General features: G+C 40.2%; 2 protein-coding genes across 11 annotated transcripts in view; one reads left to right on the forward strand and one right to left on the reverse strand.

Moving 5' to 3' along the window:
* Positions 1–486: 486 nt before the first annotated feature.
* fgf20a (fibroblast growth factor 20a) lies at positions 487–3,712 on the reverse strand (the record flags this gene model as incomplete). Its single annotated transcript, NM_001279555.1, is given in 3 exon segments — positions 487–1,946; positions 2,095–2,198; positions 3,011–3,712. Coding segments are annotated over 3 exon segments (675 nt in total). The 3' UTR covers positions 487–1,700.
* Positions 3,713–7,286: 3,574 nt separating this feature from the next.
* micu3a (mitochondrial calcium uptake family, member 3a) overlaps positions 7,287–22,269 on the forward strand; it is a 37,946-nt gene continuing 22,963 nt past the window's right edge. For 4 of the 10 annotated variants that reach the window (XM_025907878.1, XM_025907877.1, XM_025907883.1 and 1 more), the window contains exons 1-4: positions 7,288–7,626; positions 14,238–14,385; positions 16,691–16,722; positions 19,571–19,649. In XM_025907878.1, the coding sequence (XP_025763663.1) occupies positions 7,366–7,626; positions 14,238–14,385; positions 16,691–16,722; positions 19,571–19,649 (520 nt within the window). In that variant the 5' untranslated portion in view covers positions 7,288–7,365. Of the gene's footprint in view, positions 7,627–14,237; positions 14,386–16,690; positions 16,723–19,570; positions 19,650–22,269 lie in introns of all 10 variants that reach the window. The other 6 variants (XM_025907875.1, XM_025907879.1, XM_025907876.1 and 3 more) reach the window with 4 other exon arrangements.

Consider the following 22,269-nt stretch of genomic DNA (forward strand, 5'->3'; position numbering starts at 1 on the left):
ATCAGTGTATAAATCAGTACTATGTGCACCTCTTGATGTGATTATTAAGAATGGAAAAATACCCAAATGATGTCATTTCAGTTGTCTTGGTTTTTTGGAGAGTAACAAATATTAAAGTTGAAATATGGGAATTTTTCTGTGTGTGTGATTGAATCACAGAATGTCTTAGGGTAGCTTTCAACTTTTACTTCCTCGTATCTTCTTTCTTCCTGTTTTCTGGATATTGCCTCCCAGTTGTCAAGGACTGACAAAAAAGGAGGCTTCCAGAAGAGCTGAGAGGGAGGAATCACACACGTGTGCTACACAGAAGTCTTATATAAACTGGTTTCACACATAAATGCTACACCACCACAGTTTAACATTGCAAAAGACTTAAAGTGCCTCTATTTAGCATAATGTATACATTTCTTATGGATGTCTATTTTTAAGGTTAGTGACTGGTTGTTCCAGAGAAGCTCTCCGGATAAATGTTGTACTAGTCATAAAGAAGTCAACGTTTTTAATATCATTGCCAACATGCAGATTAAGTTTACCACATTGGCTCAAACAGACAAAGCACTGGAAAGATTGGAAAGACTGATATGATCGATACTGCAGTTTAAGAAATCATAGCGCCAATATACAGAACACAAAGTCTCAAAAACTATGAAAAGACCTCCTTCAATGACCACAAAACAACAGTTTATACTATGATGATAAAATAAATAAGAAAAATCTCTTGCATATTCTGGATGTTTTTATTTTATTTTATCTCATAGCTGTAAAAATATAGTCTCAAAATAAATAAATATATGAAATAAATATACTGTATGTCCTTGGAAAGGAAAACTCATAAATAAGAATAAAGATTTCAAAATGTCTGTAAAGGTGTCTTTGTCAGTCCCATCCGTTGTTTGACAGCAGTCGGAATTCCTTCACTGGCTTCCATAAGAGCTCCATTACAAAACACACCATCCCACACACAGGACACTGTTATTCTTCTCTTCCTCCTCATGCATTTTGCAGAAAAATCAAAGTCTGGATTGATTTCAAAGGGTACTTCACCCATGCCATCACAACAGTCATTTCAGTACAGGTGATTATCCCAGCTCTAAGACCCGTTTTGCAGAACAAATGTGGCCGCTTTCCAGTGCATGAACTTTTTTTAAAAATGTAAACCAGCCACACTGTATAGTGAATTTTGCATGTAAATTATTTGTTTACTTAGCAGCCACAGTAATGTTGGAATAAAAGGTCAACTCAAAACATCAAAATTGACAAGACACAGCAGTAAAAGGTTACTAGCAGCCAGTGGTTAATCTCAGCTATCAAGTTCACATGTTTGTCCTTTTGAACATGCAGTCTGGGCAAGCAGATAGTTGGATTTCATTAGTGAAACTTAATAAAATTTAAAGATCATCCATTTGGCCACCAGGGCTTTTGCATAGGCTGATAAGGTGAAAATATGTGGAGCCCCAGCAGTCTCTGTCATGGGGGTCTTCACAGGTTCCACAGAAGATCCCTGATGCTGTTCAGTCACACTCCCCAGCTAGTCGGGTTTTCTTTCCTTCCTCCATGCCAGCAGTGGGGAGTGTTGATTTGGTGCACTTTTACGATCCTATTTTGTCCACATAAACAAGATCATCCATCTCCCTTAAGGGGATGGCTTCGGGTGCACCTCTGCTTTTAACCTTGCTTTTCACCAGCTAATTCATTCTGCCTCAGCTCTGACCCAGTATGTCTCTGTACAGCTCTGGAACTCTTTCTGGATCTACAGGTCTTGGTAGGAAGTGAGTGAACCTCTGATGCCTCCTTGATCTTGTTCCATCACGGGACGTCCCATCTTTGTTCAAAGCAACAAAATAAAATGAACCTTTCTCTCCATGCCGATAGATATTAGAGGAGTAGGTGTTGTACCAGTTTTCTTCAAACTGCTCTCTGAAAACGCATTCTGCTGACAGCTTCTCCTGCAGAAAGAGAGGACAACAAAGAATGAGTTTTAGGGTGCAAAATGTGCCACCTACTGGCTGTGGACATCATTCTTTAAAAAAAACATAGTGTAGTCTGAAATCTGTGTTTGTGCCAATATGTGTCTGTTCAAAGGTGTATACTTACAGAGCCGTACAATTCTCCCTTGCTGTTCATGGCAAGGTAAAGGCCACTGTCCACCCCTTTGATGCTGACGAGTCCCACAGCTAAACTGATGAATTCCAGTATACCTGCAAACACACATTACATTACATTAATTAATCAATCATTAATTAATTAAGCAATCATTAGCATATCTGACAACATAGAAATATTAAATAGCAATTCATATTTGTTATAAGAGAGCACTAGTCTTGATGACAACGTTTCAGTTTACTAAATTGTGTCTGTTCTCCATACAAATTCGTAGAGTATGTCTATCAAATGCCTCTGACAAGTTAGGTTAGAGTGGTTTCTGGCATGAGGTTACAACCAAATCTCAAATGAAATGAATCAAGTACCACAGGCGCTACAACCTTGCAGCGATAAATAATCTACTTTTGATGTGCCGCAACCTGCAGCTGTTTATCTTGATAGCTGGAGATAAGTTTGTAAAAGCGTCCAATCTAATCTGAAAGAGGAAATGTGGTAGAAATGTGCAAACATAAAATATCTCAAATGTTGTTCCACCTGGAAATAGCGGCTGCATTCATGATTAGCGTTTGATCACAGCAGCCTGTATTGGCATGGGTATTTCAAGTCATGACGGCTGTGACTGTAGGAGTGATGCAGCTATTTTCCTGTATGAATTATAACTCCTCTGTTATAACTCCTGGCCATTTCTATTTTATATATTATTTGGTATATAATTCAATAAGCTATTCGCTGCTGTATGGCACCATTAATACTATTCCCTCCCCTGTTTAGATTCTGTTTGTGTGTGAGTCTGCCAGCGTCTCCACCACAAAGATACCTGACAGTGTGTCAATCAGTCTGAAAATTCAAAATAGCTTTTCTATGCTCTTACTACTACTTGTGCTGCCAGAAATCACGGGGTCTGTACCGAATCTGCTGTGGTCTTTCCTGGTGCCCTGCACGGTGCCGTCAGGATGAATCTCCAGGTGGAACCCGGTCCTGCAGTACAGCTGCCTCCGCCTCAGAATCCCCTTCAGATGGCTGAGGTCCGCCAGGCTCCGGGACAGCCTCTCCGCAGACATTAGGTGCTCTTGCTGTTGTCCCTGTCCCCCCATTATCAATCCGGTCGCCGAATTGTAGTCCACCGCCCCGGCAGGGGTGAGAATAAACTGAGAGCCAACGGGAGCCGGAGCGGCACCAAAGCTGTCCAAGAATCCGTTGGCGAAGCTCCCAACCTCGGCCGCTGCCCCCATCACAGATAACACACCAGATCCTGTTTGCAGTGTAGGAGCTCCAAGTCGAGTTCCAAGTGATGAGTAGAGAGCCTCTATATGAGCAAGTGAGCGAATGTCAAGCCGAAAGGCGAAGAAAAAAAAAAGTTGGCCGTGCGTGCAGAGAAAATCCCAGTGATCAGACTGGCATCTAATTGAGATTAAACTCCTGCGTTATCTTGATGTTGGATGCGTATGCATCCCCGGTTGCTGCAGCGTGTGTCCCCCGTCTCCTCTCTTCTGCTATTTATCCCTCTTTCCTCTCTTCTATTCTCTCCTCCTCACCTCGGGATACTCCCCCTTTGCTCCCGTGCGCACCAGGGTTTTCCTCTCTCTCTCGCTCTCTTTCTCACCCCCCTCTCTCGCGCGCTCTCTCTAGCTAAATTCACTTGAGCCTTTTATTTCTTCTCTCAAGTGATACCTCCCCCAGCAGCAGTGTGTAGAGCAGTGAAACCAGTGCAAACCACTCCACATTTATAGCGCACTCCCTCCTATTCACCCCAGGTTGCCTTTTATGCAAATACGGCCCGATCCCCTCTCTTTACGGATGATTTTTGTTCTCGTTATTCTCCAGTCTCACCTTTGATGTTCAGTCTTAGCGCAGGGGCACGTGAGAGGAAAATTAATAACCACTAATAAGAATTAGCCTGACAGGCGTATTTTCCCTTACTTACCCGCAAGCTACACGGATGTTTCCCTGACTCACAAATGGACAAAATGTCATTTTGCTCGTGGACACTTCAGCAGCAGATTAAACAGATTAAACAGTACAGGTGTTTATAAGAGTTGCAGCGAAGCGCGCGACTCTGCAACAACTTGGGTGTGAAATAGTCGTGGAGAGAAAGAAGCAGCGTGTGCATGTCAAACAGGCATGAAAGTGATGTTGCCATTATCTTAAATGCTTTACATCTCAGTGCCCCCATTTCGAAATGGCTCAGGTGCAGAGAGAAAGAGGGGCGAGGAAAGCCCCCATTTGCGTAATTTTCGCACTCGACTGTTGATTTATTGCTCCTGTTTTATGTAACCCAGCCGCACATTTACAGCACCCGCACACAGAGACACACACAGCCGTACACATGCACCCACACACACCTGTGCAAACGACATCACTTGACTGTCAATCCTTTCATTGATCTTTCCACGATGCTTTGAACAACACTGGAGCTCATATATACCCTTAATTGTGGTCTTACGAGACGAATCAAAGAAACAGAGGCTTCAAAGCGCAGGGATCTTGTAAGGGGATCAGGCAATAACAACCAGAAGACGGGAATATACCTGTTTGAACCACACGCTTAGAAAATACCCCGACACTTGACACTGAAGGACTTGGGGAGGGGGGGTAAAATAAGTGCTATTTTGAGAGAAAAAAACGGAGTTTGTTGTGGAAACAAATATTTTTAGTGATCATAACAATGAACACGCTCCAGTGGTTGTAAGTTTGGGAAACTTTATACTGAGTATATCAGATTAATGTAAAATATCAGTCTACTTTAATAAAGTGAAGTTGACCGTGATCCTGGCGGTTTGGTAATAAAAGCCTGTGGATTGCCAGATTCCAAAAAGACGCTTTTTCGAAGCGCCGGCTAAACAGTCCTTTCTTAATTTTTATGGTGCGACGTTATTTATTTAGCTCTGAATTGCTCAATACTATTTAGCCTCTAATACAGACTGTGATTTTATTTAAACCAAGGGCACGAAGCATGGTCTTATGTTCCAGATCATGGCATTGATTGGGGCAGCAATACAGACACATGGTCGTGCACACAAACGCACGCGCTCACACTGCCTCCCCTTCCCCTGGGAGTCCCGTTGATAAATGAGTTGAAGGTGCAGAGGTGTTACTGTGCCATACTCGGGTCATTTTGTACTCATGTCAGGTCCTGCAGCATGACAAAAAGTCATATACCCACACCAATAACACGGGTCTATTTGTCACGCTGCAGGACCTGACATACTTATTAAGTACAAAATGTTTCTTATAACGCCAGTTTTCTGCATTGCGTTTGCACACGTGTGTGTGACAGACAAGTTAGAGGGCATCTATGTGTGTGGCGCGTGTCCTTCTCCCTCTTTCCCTCGGTTCATTAGTATTTATGACCAGCACAAAAAGAACTTTTTTTTAAAGGGCGACAGGATCAATCGTAATCGCCTCAGGCCGATCTGGTCCAGTATTGGATATCGATCTGGCCTCAGTGAAGACGTCAACTACTACGCCACATCGTCCTGGGAACTGTTCACACAAGGCGCAAGTGATCAGTTCCCAGGACCACATGATTCGCTCCAGCGTAGGTTTTGTTTTACAATGCTGCAAGTGGGACATAGAGGGAAGCCAAGCATATAGGAACATAGCTGTCATGGAGGAGGAGGGTGACGATGATGAGGAGGAGGTCCCTAGGGTTATACCCCCACCTCTAACCCCTCACCCACCCACACACACAATACACACACAAAGAAATCACAACCTAATCGAATGCCTGGATAATGGAATAACTGAATAAGTAGCCTAGAGGTTATTAATGCAAGTGGTCTCCAAACTAGGGTCTAGCGAACCCAGGGCACGATTCAGAGGGCCCCATGAAAGTGCAGACTTTAATTTCATCATATTTTAATCTTCATAGGTCAGTCAGAAAATGCAGAATAAAAGAAAATCATATTTCTGCAATCTTTTGTGTATAGATAAAAAATAAGTGACCTGCATGCAGATATGGTACTTTGTATCTACCTGATCCCCTGTGAATACTTTTATTGTTGTGATCCAGCAAATTATTGAATTTTTTGTGTCAAAGTTATTAAAGTTGAATAAAGATTTGTAGACATTTTTACAGCTTTTCAAATTGCAGTTTCATAAAAAAAAAAAAAAATGCAACCAGTAAACCAGGAAACTTAATTAGGATTAGTCACCATGATACATTAATGAAGTTTGGGTTGTGAAGAAAATAGAAATCAAAGCAATAATTGAAGCGTTTAATATCAATACTCAGTCTTTTAAATGGTTCATTTCTATCAAGAGGTTTTAGACATTGTTTGATCTGTTTTCAGCTTATGGGCCAAGTGATCCACTGAGCTTCATGTGTGAACAGGTGACAGGCCATCTATTAGACTTCTTCCCTTTATTGTTTCAGCATCAAAGTCATCAGAAAAGCCCCATCAGGTTAACATTAGCCCTACATGTGAGGACTTAAATGAAGAGTTCATCTTTGATATTTGTTTGATATCTACTCTTTTGGCTCCTTTGATCCATCAGTTACAACTGGAAATTCGACACTTCATTGACCCTTCGTGAATACTGACAAATATCAATATCAATGATACCATTACTCATATAGACGCCCCCCCCCCCCCCCCCCCCCCCCCCCCCCCAAAAAAAAAATACAATCTCTTTAATTTATTTCAAGATGTACCCATGCTCACCTGACAAGATACTTAAGATGATACCGTGGAATATGTTTTACTGAGTCGTTTTCTTATCCTTTCCACGTGTGTCACAGTTAGTCTGCCAGTACCTTATGAAGTAGTACAACTATCTTTGTACATTTTAAAATACTTCAGAGTAGTAGTTATATATTTCTATCTATTGCAGGCCTAACTTCTAAATGAGAAAACTTATATATGTTTTACTTTATTCAATGCCACTTCTCAGATGCACTAATCCGTTTAGAAAATAAAGCTGTCTATATATATTTCACTATATTTCACATGCATTTTTAATTTAATATTCAGTATTTCTGATTTTGGTGTAGGCTGTTAATATGGCCTCTTTATGCGAACTGGATAAGCTTGAGTTTAGCTTCATAATAGTTTATCGCTGTATGTTTATAATTGACCTTGGTTCAGATTAATTACTCAGCGAAGCATCAAATCCTCCGCGCTGTGCGGGACATTGTTCTCTGTCATGCCAAGAACAGAAGGGCCGTAAATCTCGCGATGAAATCAGGGAAACGCGATACTTTTGAGCTGCCCTCAAAGTTACAATCACAGCAGCCAAGCAGAAGCTACTACCACGGCAGCAATGGCTGCTTTCCGCAGAGTGGCAGCACTGGCCGGCAAGCTCAACCTCTGGTCGGCGGCACGAAACGAGCTGGTCGGTGGGCAGACGGCCAATGGAAGAAAGACCTGGAGGTGTCTGGCAGCCGGGGTGTGCGTTGCAACGGGTGGCGCCGTACTTTACTTCTACAACGGTTTAATAAGCGGCGTAGGCAGGAAGAGGATGAGGAGGCACAGCATCAACGGTTTGCTCCCGTCCATCCCGACTGTTGAAGCCAAAGAGAAGGTAGGTGGCACAAACTGAGCTCCTGCAGATAACGACAAAACCGAAGCTGCCGTGACACACAACGAGGTGGTTGTTTGTTGGTCGAAAATGTGTAACTGCGGACACACGGGCCTCAGTGCTCAAGACTGTGGAAGGACATAGTCCCGGGAGAGAAGGCAAAGAGCGTTGGGTATTTCCACATTTCCTTCCGCTAAGATTAGACACACAGGCCCAGTCAGACAGGCCCACTTTTCTTTCTGTAGCCATGGTGAGCTTGTTTTTTTGTAAATTTTTTTATAGATTTTTTTTTTCTGCGGTGGATAAAGTGTGTCACTCATTCCTAGGAAGCTCAGTGGAAACAGTTTGCTCACTGCTTGGCTGCTGGGCGATGTGCGCGCGCAGTTGCAAGAAGGGCGCTCTCCGCTCGAGCTGGTGCTGAAATGACAGCAGGCTCGAGATGTCAATCAGACAGCTGTGTGCAGAGGCAGGTCAGGCAGACAGAAGTTCTCAGAGATTTCCATGAAAATAGTAAAGTCATACGCTAAGGTTTTGATACAATAAAAACATTTTAAAACCCCCCACCATGCTATAACCCAAAGTTCTAAAAGTTAAAACGTCTTGATGCATTCTCAATCATCCAGGAAAGTAAATCTCCAAAAGTTGAATCTGTTCATCTGGACGTAGCGTTTTGTGGGAGAAACGTTTCGTCACTCATCCAAGTGACTTCTTCAGTCTCAGCTGACTGCAGGTTTCCCCAAACCTTATAAACAGTACATTTGCATAATGACTGAAACCAGCCCACTGAAGGAACAATGGGCTGTGAGGTCAGTTCCTTAATCATAATTATGCAAATTCCCATGACCATTGATCAACGATCACTGACCAAAACCCACTGATCTAGCGAAGCGGATGGCACAACACAGAAGAGCAACCTCATCAGGCCAGGACTCTGCAGTCTATTTACACCTACAGGCCAGTGGACACTCTTTCAACAATGAGGATGTACACATCCTGGACAGGGAGGAACGCTGGTTTGAGCGCGGAGTCAAGGAGGCCATTTACGTGAAAAGGGAAAGACCATCTCTGAATCGAGGAGGGGGCCTAAGGGTACATCTTTCGCCATCTTACAATGCTGTGATTGCAGCCATTCCCCAACTCTCTGTGAATGGGACTCATGGCCATTGATCAGTGTTCTTTGATCAGTGGGTTTTGGTCAGTGATCGTTGATCAATGGTCATGGGAATTTGCATAATTATGATTAAGGAACTGACCTCACAGCCCATTGTTCCTTCAGTGGGCTGGTTTCAGTCATTATGCAAATATACTGTTTATAAGGTTTGGGGAAACCTGCAGTCAGCTGAGACTGAAGAAGTCACTTGGATGAGTGACGAAACGTTTCTCCCACAAAACGCTACGTCCAGATGAACAGATTCAACTTTTGGAGACTAAAAGTTAAAGTTATCTCTGTAAATCATTGCACATTACAAAAAATATATATTATAGTATTGAGTATAATTGTTGATTCACTCAAATATAAAGCACTATAATAACTCATTTATGATATTATTAATAATAACCATGATCCATGTATATCAGTAAATTCAATCTGAAACAAAGGTGTAGGAAGTACAACTTGAAATGACTCATGTATACTTAAAGCATCAGTTATGCCAGGATGACCCACAATATAGATAAGGCAATATACAATTTGTTGTATATAAGCTGGCCAAGATATCAACATGTTATTAAAACATGTAGTTGTTTTAAATGGATTTCCTTGGCATGCTTAATTACAGTCCTTCCATTCACTCATTTATCCATTTTCTTTTGATTGAGCAGCTCAGGTTCGTGGGGGGGCTGGAGCCTATCCCAGCTGTCATATATTGAGAGGTGGGGTACATCCTGGACAGGTTGTTTTTGCAGGGTGAACACAGAGAGCCAGACAGCTATTTACAGCCAGATTCAGATGGTCAGTTTAGAATAACCAGTTAATCCTATGCATGACTTTAGGCTTGCAAACTCCACAGAGAAAGGCCCCTAGGCTGGGTTTGAACCTAGGATTTTCATGCTAGTGAGACAGTGTTAACAAACCTCTGCCCACTTCATTACAGTACTGCATTAAATCTAATCTAAATCTATAAACCATAATGTATATGCACCTTCCCAGAAATGTAACTACACTTTGCAGCAATGCAGACTTCAGCGAATATGTTAGTGTGTCTATGTATCTATTTGGAAACAATATGGAGCATAACCACAGTATAATGAAAGAAATATGTTATGTTGTGTTTTTCATTAACTTTCTCATTATGCTAATAAAATAGCTAATATTCTGCTAGTGTTTCAGCTAACGGTGTTTGTTTCTCCTTTTTCTCAAATTTTATAATGTGAGGGTAGAACAGCACAGATACACTGTTGCACAACCATACATGCATACAAACAGGTCATCCACTACAGTGTGGATTGAATGTAATGCTACAAATGACACTTTGTGGTGGTGATTTGAATAAGAGTAATTTTTTGTGAATTTTTTCTAAGCAGGATTTTGTTTATTTAAACATAAAATACATTTTTTTTCCAAATGGGCTGAAATAATATCCTTGGATGTCTGTTAAGTAAGACAACAGAGACTCCTTGCCTTAAGATATGTGGAACAGTTTTGTTTAAAGGCGATTTTTTAGCCAGGCAAAATCCTCTACATTGGTTTAGCAATTGTTGCATACTTAATGATCAAGACTTTTAGCCATGCTTCAGAAGTCAAAAAGCAATACTGAGGACGAAAAATATTTCTTAAGGCTTTCTGAAGGTCTTTAAAAGTTTTTCTTTGGACATTGGCTACTTTTTCACTCATTTTCAGTCCAGGCCTTCTACTTGATCATTTTCAGAATGAGGTTATAATTATTTCAAGCATAAAAAGAGGACCTAAATAAAGGGGTCCACACATAACAGGCAAATTAGCATAGAAGCTATTTTAAATTGTATCTTTAGTCTTATTATTACTAGGAACCTGGCGTAAAAAAACACATAGTTTGTTGCAATTCCTTTCATTGAAAGTATTAAAAAGCACCAACGATAACAAAGTACGACAGGCATAAAGTTATACTTTTGCACCAAAAGGTGATTCTCAAAGACCTGTTAGCAGAAAACTAGGCATATCTCACTATTTATGCAGTGCATCCTTGGCAGGCCTAACATGGCAGGCCTAAAAAAAACTATCAACAAAAGTTGAACAATATCTGATATTTATTAAAAAATCATACATTTAAAAATTTCCAAAGACCCGACACAAGACCTGAGAGATGCATCTAGTATCTCGATAATCTGTCTACTGCTTGCCAAAGCCTCATTAGAAATGGTCTTAATGGAAGGGTGGCTGTCAAGAAGCCATTCTTAAGGAAGAGAAACAAGGAGAAAATGGTGAGGTATCAAAATCATCTGGAAAGCATTTGAATGGCAATAGCTTCATTTATTCATCATGACAATGATCACAAATGCACTGCGTATCCAGTGAAGCATACCTTGATAGAAAAACACACAGTAAAACACCATCAGTCATGGATTGGCCTCCCCAGAGTCCAGACCTCAATATTATTGATGCAGTGGAGCCACCAACATCCAAAGAAGAGCTTTCAAATGTCCCTCAGAAAGCTTGCCTAAGAGAGTTCAGACAGTGTTGAAGAAGAAAAGGTGGTTACACCAAGTATTGCCTTTCCAGCTTATGAGAATGTACAAACTCTATTTTTGCCTTATATCCCACGCTTCCATGTTAGCATGTTTCAATAAATCATTGCAACTATTTAATTTTCCTACAAATTGGTTCTTTGCTAAGTTGTCTGTTGTGTGCAAACACAATACTGGTTCATCCCTTGAGTTAGGTGCTCTTCTAATGCAACAACAACAAAAAAAACATTCCTTCGAAAATGGTCAGGTAGAAGGCCTGGACTGAAAATTAATTTAAAAGCAGAGTGAAAAAGCAAAGAAAAGCATTGAAAGACCTTCAGAAAATCTGGAGAAGTACTGCTCACAACCATTTTAAAAAAAGAAAGGAAAGCCTGGCTCCTTGGAAGCAAAATATAAAGAAATGGGGGGTGGCTTAAGACTTTTGCACATAATTGGCTATAGATACAAACTGCATTTAGTAGCTCACTGAAGTGGACAGTAGCTCAGTGGCACCATTTGCATCTCTATCCAGATTGCAGATGTAAAATTATGTCTTCTCAGCCAGCAATGTTGCTTTTTTAGTGTTTTGGGAGTTGGGGGTGTGGTGGGGGTGTGGTGGTGGTGGGGGTGGGGGGGGGGGGGGGGGGGGGGCATTTTAGAAGATGCAGACATAAATTTTACTTTACTGGGGAAGGAAATGGAATCTGAATAATTGGCCTCAAAACGTTGGATGACTCATCTGTAGTGACGGAACAACGCTGCAGCTATTCTGGTAAAAGAAAGCTGCAGAGGCAGAGAAAAATATGGGGCAGTTGAGACTTGTGCTGAATGGGTATGGGAGATGTTCACAAGATCATTTGGCTCTGAAAGGGTTCAGAAGTGTAAGGGTGAGTTCACTGGAGGCATAGAGGGTTTATCAAAGAATGTTTGAGATAGTATTTTTTAACATATAAAGAAGTATACCTGCAGACAAAGTTAATATGTGTAAAACTGGTGGATTACCCTTTTACAAAACCAATGTCTATTTAAAATAACCAATTAATACAAAAAATGACTTCTAGCAAAAGTTTAAATGCTAAGCCTGAGTTTTCTAGGTCGTAAGAAAGAAATTAAAACCATCCTATCAAAAATATAAACTACAGAAGGAAGCTGCACACCTATGACCATTGTATCTGACAAAAGAAGCTCCTACCAGTGTAGTGTGTTACAGTGTGAATTATTCCTGCCTGGCTGTAAGTGCCTTGAAAGTGTCTCAGATGGAGAAAAACAAACAAATATAGACCCCAAAATTACAAGCAAGTACATAATCATCCAAGAGTACACAAAGCCTGTCGAGATACAGTTTATCTTTTACAAAAGTAAAAGACAAGAAGTAACCTGAAATTTAAGAACAAACCAGAAAGAGGCACAGGTCAGACTGTTCACTTGAAATCACAGCTGCTACAAATTACAAGCTTTGACTTGTGAAACAGTTGCCATAGTCAGGCGTGTTGTGGTTGTAGCTGGAGACTGGGATGGACCAATCACAGATGGCAATTGGAGGACAAAGAACAGGTTCAGGCACCAAAGCAGAGCAGCACACACTAATAGTTAACCACACATGGGAGGGAGCCCAGCAACCTGGAGTGGTAATACACCTCATATATAAAAGGGTTTATGTTTGCTTGTACCCTAAATGGTACTGTAACTGACAGAATGGTGCAGAACAGTGACTTTAAAATAATAATGGTAGTGGCGCTTTTCCACATCTGTAAACCGTCCTATGCTTTCCTTTGTATTGTTGCTTCACTGACTCTGAGAGAACAAAAATAGTTGTTGACCTGCAAAAGCCACTTTTTTGTTCAAAAAAATGTTCCTGGATCAATAAGTAAACTAATGAAGAATCACACCTATAAGCAGAATTGATACTGGGTTTTTTGGATAAAATATTATCATTATTCATCCAAAAGTTTAGCAGATGGTGACAGTTTTAAGCGAAAAACTGAGCAGGAGGGTCACAGAGCTGCAGCTGTGAAGGGAGCACACAACGTTGCCCGAGGGGAAAACACCTGGAGCATCTGCTGAGCAGTTGTGAGAAGGCAACAGAAAGTTTTAGTTGTAGTCAAGACACAAAGCAGTGAGCCACACTGAATCTACTTTCTAATCTCTGCAATTTAATTGGTTTTTCTTACATTTCTTTTTCATGTTGTGCAGCATGGCATGTGAACCTAGCTGCTTTTGCAAAACTTTCTAAACTTCATTCATTAGTGAGAGTTAAAGCCATGGGTGCCTATGCTCTTACTCTTGAGTGCGGTGCATTCCCATGAAGCCAAGCACTGATCTCCAATTCACGCTTTCAAAAACCCCCTTGGTGCAGGCATCATCAAAGCTTTATGAATGAATCTGTATGCTCATTAGCATGTTAGCTGAGCTGAACCGAAACCACTGTGTGCTGGGGCCTGCAGCTAAACAGGTTTAAATTTGGAAGCCTCTCTGTTAATTATACAGCTTCATGCGGTACAGTCGGTTGGTGTAGAAGCTCTCCTACTCTGCAGCTAATCAAGTTGAAGCACTGGCTCCTTGCAGAGAGAGAGAGAGAGAGTGAGAGACAGATGCTAATCAAGTAGAAAGTGGTGACAAAGTATTTTTGTGCATGTGTGCCCATTTTCCCGTTACTGCACTGTACCAGCGGTGCTCAATCTATTTACAACTACAGGGAGCTAAATGGAGAGAGTTGATGCCAAGAATAGATGAGTCTCCTCATTATAGAAATTGAAATGCGGTGAAGAGGTGCACACAGCTTTGTGTGCACAGAAATCTGTCACAGGTCACATTCAAATTATGTCCACTGTGACACAAGTGGAACATTGATTGCTTATCCCTCATTATTAATCACTTAATATGAGAATTAGGATAATTATTTAACAGTATAAGTGGAATGCATATACTTTGTTTTGTCGTTTTTATTTTTTTATTATGGGTTTTCTCTGCAGGCACGTCCATTTGACTTTGAGGATGGAGATGTGTACATGTCTTCCCATGAACATCGTTTCCGCTTGTTCAGCTCAGTGGAGTATGAAGGACAGCTGTACATGACCCCACAAAACTTCATCGAGTCGGTTACCATGAGTGAACCGAGAAGTACGTATAAAAAATAGCTTGTTTTCAGTTGTTCTCAAAATTGTGTCTCCTTAAGACAAAAATATTTGGGGCTTATTTTATCTGCTTAGTCTGCATACATGACATGTACCCAGAGTACTTGACTGCTTCATTTAGATCAATCATTTAACACAAATTTATATTCTGCTTTTGATGGGACATGTATATATCTCAACACTGCAAAAGAACAATATCATCAGCTGTATCTTCACAGAGTCTTTCATCCTATTATTGAATATTATTAACTCCATGGTCTTGGACTGTAGCTGGTAGACCTGTTTCTGCTCTGCAGTCTCAGTGAACTCTCCATAGTGGCGCATGAACCATTTGTCCACCTGGTGCAGGTTAGGGTGGCTTACAGATCTCTGGTGCAAAACAAGGTCTACTCATGCAGTCAAAATGGTGGAGTTGGAATCTGTCCAACCACGGCCGAGACTGAGCAAACAAGCTGGCCAGTGAGTCTTCCCGTAGGGAAAACACAGGAAGGGGGCAGGGCTAGCTGGTTGTCCACAAATAAATTAATGCTGTCAGAGTGCTAAAAATAAAAATGGAAATATGCAGAAAAAATGCTAAAATCAGTCACCACTGTAAACTTCTGTGCTTCTTTTGCCATTCAAAACTTTTATTTATATAAATACAGCTCGAAGTCCTTTGCAACTCAGCTGCAAGGATAATTAAATGTTTTAAAGAAAATCTACAACAGACAGACTTAAATAGTTGTCAGTTAAAGGTTAGATTGAACAGCTAAGTTTGAATTTTCACTGAAAGTTATCCACCAATCAGTAGGTCTGCTATTTAAAAGCAGTGTTCCACCTTTTTGTAATAGCTAACACTGACATTTAAAGAGACTTTCTGACATATTTTGAAACATTTTAATTTAGTTATGCACATGATTAATTGACTTAAGTGTTGCTGCTCTTGCTAATCGGTGCTAGAAGTACAAGTCGATTAAATTAATCATTCATTTTTAATGAATGAACATGCCAGCTGGGTCTAAAGTCTTATGCAGCTACTCTACACAAGCCTAGATGGCAGCGCCTCTCTCTCTTAAATGAGAAGTTGTAAATATGAAAAGTAAGACAAATGACTGCCTTACAAATCGTTTCAGGTCTTCAAATGGCTCTTAAGTACACATAGTGTTCGATAAGGTAAAATAGCAGCCTCAGAGGTTCTTGGGATTCATGGAGAAACATAAAATGATAGGAAGTCTATAGTGTAGGACGGGGCAAAGCTAATTTATACTTCAAGAATTTAAGGTATAAATTACATTTTAATTTAAGCAAGATTTGATTGGATACTTCAGCTTTTTGTTGTTGTTGTTTTTTAAACCCTTTGTTTTTATAATTTAATTGACAGTGAATACCTCATGTTTACTGATCCCTGTTTGGTATTTGATTTTAAATATTACAATTTCAGGTTTAATATTTGTATTACTTTGATAACCACGTGAAGTGGCTATTTTGTTAATATTCATGTGTATTTTAAACTATGTCTTTCAGTGCCAGGTATACGATTTTTTGCCATCTCTTAAAAAACTTTAAAAAAATATGGTTTTAAAACACATCTTTGCAATTTCTGTCGGCCCACTGTCATTCGTAACAGATTAGCCCTGGCTGGCTTCTTCAAAGCAGGTGGCTTTAAAGCTATTGTTTAGTCTGTGGTTAATGTTAGTCAGACACACACATTCCATTTGGTCTCATGTAGCCTTTCTCTTACCCTGCAAATTTCTAATCTGGAGAATCATCTTAAAATTTTCCTGTACGACCACTGTTTCAAGTATCTCTTCACATGTGGAAGTTATCACAAACAAAAAGCTGCTATTTATTTCTTTAATGGATATATAATTGCATTGCGTGCAAACTGTGCACCTGTATGTGTGTGTTTACATCTAGCCTTGGCTCGCTGACATACGATACAGCCGCACATGCCCTCTCGGCAGCTGACATCCTCGAATGGCCCCTTTGAAGTTGAATTAGATGAACTTTGTTGTATAAAACAGAACAAAAGTAGTATGTGCTTTTACAGGGACATTCCACATACTACAAAGACAAGCACAGGGCACTTGAGATGGTACAAATGGGCCTGTGATGATGACAGTGTATATAAAATTAGTGTGTGTGTGTGTGTGTGTGTGTGTGTGTGTGTGTGTGTGTGTGTGTTGTGACTGTACCTGGCACATTAAGACCCATTTCTAGATCACACAGATGCTATCTGACTGAGCCCACCCAAACTCTCTTCTCCTCTTTCCCTTCTTCTTCTCTTCTCTTTTGTCTCGCTTCCCTGGCAGGCAAGAGGCCCTGGAGGTCCCTGACAAAACAGGTGGGAAACACACTCTAACTGTTTTTCGTGCTCCTCTATATTGCAGACAGACATCTGTTGCATGTTACATCTAAATCTGTATACACTGCAAAGTTTTAAACCTATTTTCCTGGTATTTGTCATGAGTTTCTACATACCACTGTCATGATTCCACATACGTATGTATTGCAGATTTTCTCTAAGTTCAGCAATAATCAGGTTTACTAATTAAAAATCCAAATGTAAACGTGTAAGGGCATTAAAAGAAATACTGCAAAATACTGAGGCTCTGAAAATTTCATGCAGCACAAATAGGGTCCTTAGCTTTATGTAAACTGTAGATCATACCATTGAAAGTGAAAATACAGGATATCGCCACATCAGTGCTCACCTGGTTGAAATCTCAGTATACTCTTAAAGGTACCCTGTGCAGTTTTCATGTTGACACAGTTGTTATGACCCTCCCAGACTCATGAAAGCTATGGCTTGCTGTTTGGCTGGCATTGGACAATCGTCAGTTAATGCAGGTCTCCTGTGTCTGTGGCTATAAAAGCTGGCCCAGGTGAACCACTCAGTCTCTCTCTTCCACTCCACCTGGCATCAACTTATTAGGGATCTTTGTGTCTTGGTTAGGTTATGTATAATAAATTATTTTATATCTAAGTAAACTTATTGTGTGAAATCCTTCTTTCTCACCTACTTTGAGCCAGTTTGTGACACAGTTTACATTAAGTTTTATTCATATAAACTGTATATAAAATCAACCGCTTTTTAAAAGTCTTGAGTTGAAGGGTTTCATTATCATTATCCTAATTTTTTAAATTTGATAACATCAATCAAATCTGAAAGGGAACCTGAGGATGCTACACATGCCCATAATACAGCATCTTATTAATAACAAGATGGCTACACTCTGAAGCATAACTTGTTTTATCTTCTGTTTAATATGAACTCAGACCACAGTTTACAAAAATTGCTGTCCATAAAATAGATTTTGAAAAGGATTTGAACATTTAAACAGCGATTTTAGACACAAGTACTTTTTACGTCTTGATGCATTCTCAATCATCCAGGAAAGTAAATCTCCAAAAGTTGAATCTGTTCATCTGGACGTAGCGTTTTGTGGGAGAAACGTTTCGTCACTCATCCAAGTGACTTCTTCAGTCTCAGCTGACTGCAGGTTTCCCCAAACCTTATAAACAGTACATTTGCATAATGACTGAAACCAGCCCACTGAAGGAATAATGGGCTGTGAGGTCAGTTCCTTAATCATAATTATGCAAATTCCCATGACCATTGATCAACAATCACTGACCAAAACCCACTGATCAAAGACCGCTGATCAATGGCCATGAGTACCATTCACAGAGAGTTGGGGAATGGCTGCAATCACAGCATTGTAAGATGGCGAAAGATGTACCCTTAGGCCCCCTCCTCGATTCAGAGATGGTCTTTCCCTTTTCACGTAAATGGCCTCCTTGACTCCGCGCGCAAACCAGCGTTCTTCCCTGTCCAGGATGTGTACATCCTCATCATTGAAAGAGTGTCCACTGGCCTGTAGGTGTAAATAAACTGCAGAGTCCTGGCCTGATGAGGTTGCTCTTCTGTGTTGTGCCATCCGCTTCGCTAGAGGTTGTTTGGTTTCCCCGATGTATAAATCCTGGCAATCCTCCTGGCACTTAACAGCGTACGCTATGTTACTCTGTTTGTGTCGGGGGACCCGATCCTTGGGGTGGACCAGTTTTTGGCGCAGCATATTTTGGGGTTTAAAAGCCACAGAGACCCGGTGTTTAGAAAAAATGCGTCTCAACTGTTCCGATACTCCTGACACATATGGGATCACTACAGGTTTTCGCCTGGGCAGCGGTTGTCCTTCTCTCCTGGATCGGCTGGAGCTTTCTTTAGGTGCCTTCCCAGCTTTGACAAAAGTCCAGCTGGGATAACCACATGTACTCAGGGCTCACTCTTTCAACGATGAGGATGTACACATCCTGGACAGGGAAGAACGCTGGTTTGAGCGCGGAGTCAAGGAGGCCATTTACGTGAAAAGGGAAAGACCATCTCTGAATCGAGGAGGGGGCCTAAGGGTACATCTTTCGCCATCTTACAATGCTGTGATTGCAGCCATTCCCCAACTCTCTGTGAATGGTACTCATGGCCATTGATCAGTGTTCTTTGATCAGTGGGTTTTGGTCAGTGATTGTTGATCAATGGTCATGGGAATTTGCATAATTATGATTAAGGAACTGACCTCACAGCCCATTGTTCCTTCAGTGGGCTGGTTTCAGTCATTATGCAAATGTACTGTTTATAAGGTTTGGGGAAACCTGCAGTCAGTTGAGACTGAAGAAGTCACTTGGATGAGTGACAAAACGTTTCTCCCACTGAAAACGCTACATCCAGATGAACAGATTCAACTTTTGGAGAAGTACTTTTTACATTCTTGTTTAGTGTTGTACCTTCTTTTCAAGAATCTATAAGGAAATTCTTGTGCTGCTGGAGTGTGAAATCTAAGAAAAACTCAGACTCCACTCAAACCCTAATTCACAGCACCACAAATGGTCAGAACCTCCACAGGCTACTTTTGGTACTCTATTTTTTCTCTTCTTTTTGTCTTAAAAGCAGTCTTTGTGTCAATTTAAAAAAAAATGCATACATTCCTTTCTATACAAGACATATAAAATAACACATTAATAATAATACTAAAATAGTTGGCCTGCCAAGGTTTTTTTTTTCTTTTTTTCACGGCATGCTAACCTTTCCTGTTTGCTCTGGATTGGTGGGTGTAAAAGTTGAAGTTTGAAGTTAGAGGTTTGTGTTTTTAGAGTTTATCTTACATTTTTATTGTGTGTTTGTATGTGTCTGTAAGGAGCTGGAGAAGATCCTATCAGACACTCCTCCCGTGTGGAGAGGATCCTCCAAACTATTTCGCAACCTGAGAGAACGAGGTCAGAGAGAGTACACACACACGCACACATACACACACACGCACACACACAAAACAGAAACAAAATAGCTTTTCACTAAATAAAAAAAGGAGCACACATGCACTGTGCACAAAACCCATGGACACTGTTTTCTCTTTTAATTGTTATCAGAGCACATAAGTAGGAGTGTAAGAGTCAGATAATAACAAGGTCAGTGAATGTCAGTCAAATAGGACTCGGTTTATATGATGAATAAACACAGTAAAATATTTAAGTTTCTTCAGCTTTCAAGTTGTTAAAGATGATTTAAAATACTGAACAATTGTTTGCTGATACACTGACATAGAATTTAATGTTGTAAAAAATGTGACTGTCATTTTAAGACAATATGTATCTATAACGTCCATACTGTATGTCTGTTCCCTGACTTCTCGTAGACACCTTAATCAATCTGAATGAAACTTTATAAACTGCCTAAAGCACCAGGATTATCATTTATTTAGCTTTTGGAAATAATTTTTAAAACACTCAAAATAATTGAGTGCTAAATATAATACTTTGTCCTTTTATAAGTCATATATATTATGTGTAGTAACTAATATCAAAACAAATTGTGACATTACATGCACATTGTGTATGTGTACACTGTTTGGAAATACATTTTGGTAATAAAATTTTTTGTGCATATGTGTAAATAATTGTTCGTCAAACAGTGACACTAATAGTGCCTGTAATTGATTGCCTTGTCTTGATTGCCTGCAAAGAAGAAAAATAGATAAAAGTATTTATTATTCATTTGTGTGGTGTTTATGAACAGCTATTTATGCCATATGACTGCATACAAAGATATTAATGAAGATAAAGAGAATAACATGATGAGTTAGCATGTACGTATGTGTTTTAGGACATGAGCAAAGAAATCTAAGAGGTATTCTTATATCATATTATACTTTTAAGGTGATACACCTGCATGACTGTCAGGGTTCTTACATTATTATACAGTAACTGCCAGGATAGACCTAACTGTGCTTTTGTGCACATTTCCCAGTGCTTGGCTCTCAGTGTGTGATTAAATCATACTTGTGAGTTGTGTGTCACTGTAGGTGTCTCTAATCCAGGTTTGTGCCATGCTGTTACTCCATACAGCTGAACAACCTGCTGGAAACCTCCTCTCCTCTCCTCTCCTCTCCTCTCCTCTCCTCTCCTCTCCTCTCCTCTCCTCTCCTCTCCTCTCCTCTCCTCTACAATTTATGCAACACTAAAAGATAGAGAAAAGCTCACCCTAATTAAGCATTTGCCTCAGGAGTATGTAACAGAGGAATAACACAGTCTGGGACTGATTCCCTGTAGTGATAATTACACAGATACACAGATATACACACACTGGGAGATGCTAAATATAGCGAACCATGTGTGATGCATCCCCTCTCTTCCTCTACCATAATAACAGAGGTATATTCTTAAGCTTGTAACATTTGAGTGTGTTTGATTTAGTCTACAGGGACAAGTAGCCAAGAGGGTGGTCTGTTTCCTTTTTTCATCAGAGAGATGGGGAAAAAAAGAATAGAGTAGGAAAATCAAATCAGGGAGTGAAAAGGAGATTTAAAAGGAGAGTGGGAGAAATATAAGAAACAGATGGAGTGTAAAAGATGGGCTATAAAAGACAAACAGGCAAAGTAGACAGAGAAATGAATATGGTAAGAGAGGAAAAAGAGAAAGTTTGTAAACAGAAACCTCAGGGTAATCTATGGTTATTGTACTTTAACCATTCAGGCCTGGTGGAGCACTACTGAGACCACACACACCATCAAGATTTAACAGGGCTGATTTTTTCATTCACATACAGTGCCATGTAAAACATTCTTGATTTCCAAGTTTGTTTGTTTTTTACATATTTCTCATACTTAAATGTTTCAGAACATCAAACAAATTTACATGTTAGACAAAGATAACCTGAGTAAATACAAGCTCGCGGCTGTAAGAGGCGCTCAGAGCAGAGGCTCCAGCCGTCCATTCCAATACAAACACATCAAAGTATGACTGATAATTCAACGATAAAATAGCTTCATGTTGTGGCCATCACATAGTGTTTTCCAAAGTGATTCAGGATCTGAAAGGGAACAGATTTAACGTACATAATGCGTTTTTCGGTTTATTTTCATTTCACGCGTAAAACACATTTATAGATTCATTCCAACCTGCTCTCATTCCCATACCGACAATTTGTCACAGCTGTCGGTATTTTACGCGTCGGGATGAGAACGTGTTGCAAAAAGCAGCACATCATGCCATGATATAAAGAAACAGCCGAGAAACAAAGTCACTGACATCTATCAGTCTGGATTACAAACGGTCACAAAACTACTGCATATGTTACCTAGATTTCACAAAATTCATACTACTTTTTTTTAATTCAGGTGCTTTCAGTCCCATTCCCACAGGTGTATAAAATATGTGGCCTTGCATGCATTTGTAAAAGAATGAGTCCTTCTACAGCGCTCACTGAACTCAGGCGTGCTACTGTAATAGCAAATAGTAAGATGTCACTGTTGCAACAAGTCAGTCCATTAAATTTAATTCCTATATATTCCACAATCAGCTGTAAGGGGTTTTACTACAAAGTGGAGGGATTTAGTAACCA

This window comes from Oreochromis niloticus, linkage group LG6 (genome assembly GCF_001858045.2).
Source record: "Oreochromis niloticus isolate F11D_XX linkage group LG6, O_niloticus_UMD_NMBU, whole genome shotgun sequence".
NCBI classification, from domain to species: domain Eukaryota; kingdom Metazoa; phylum Chordata; class Actinopteri; order Cichliformes; family Cichlidae; genus Oreochromis; species Oreochromis niloticus.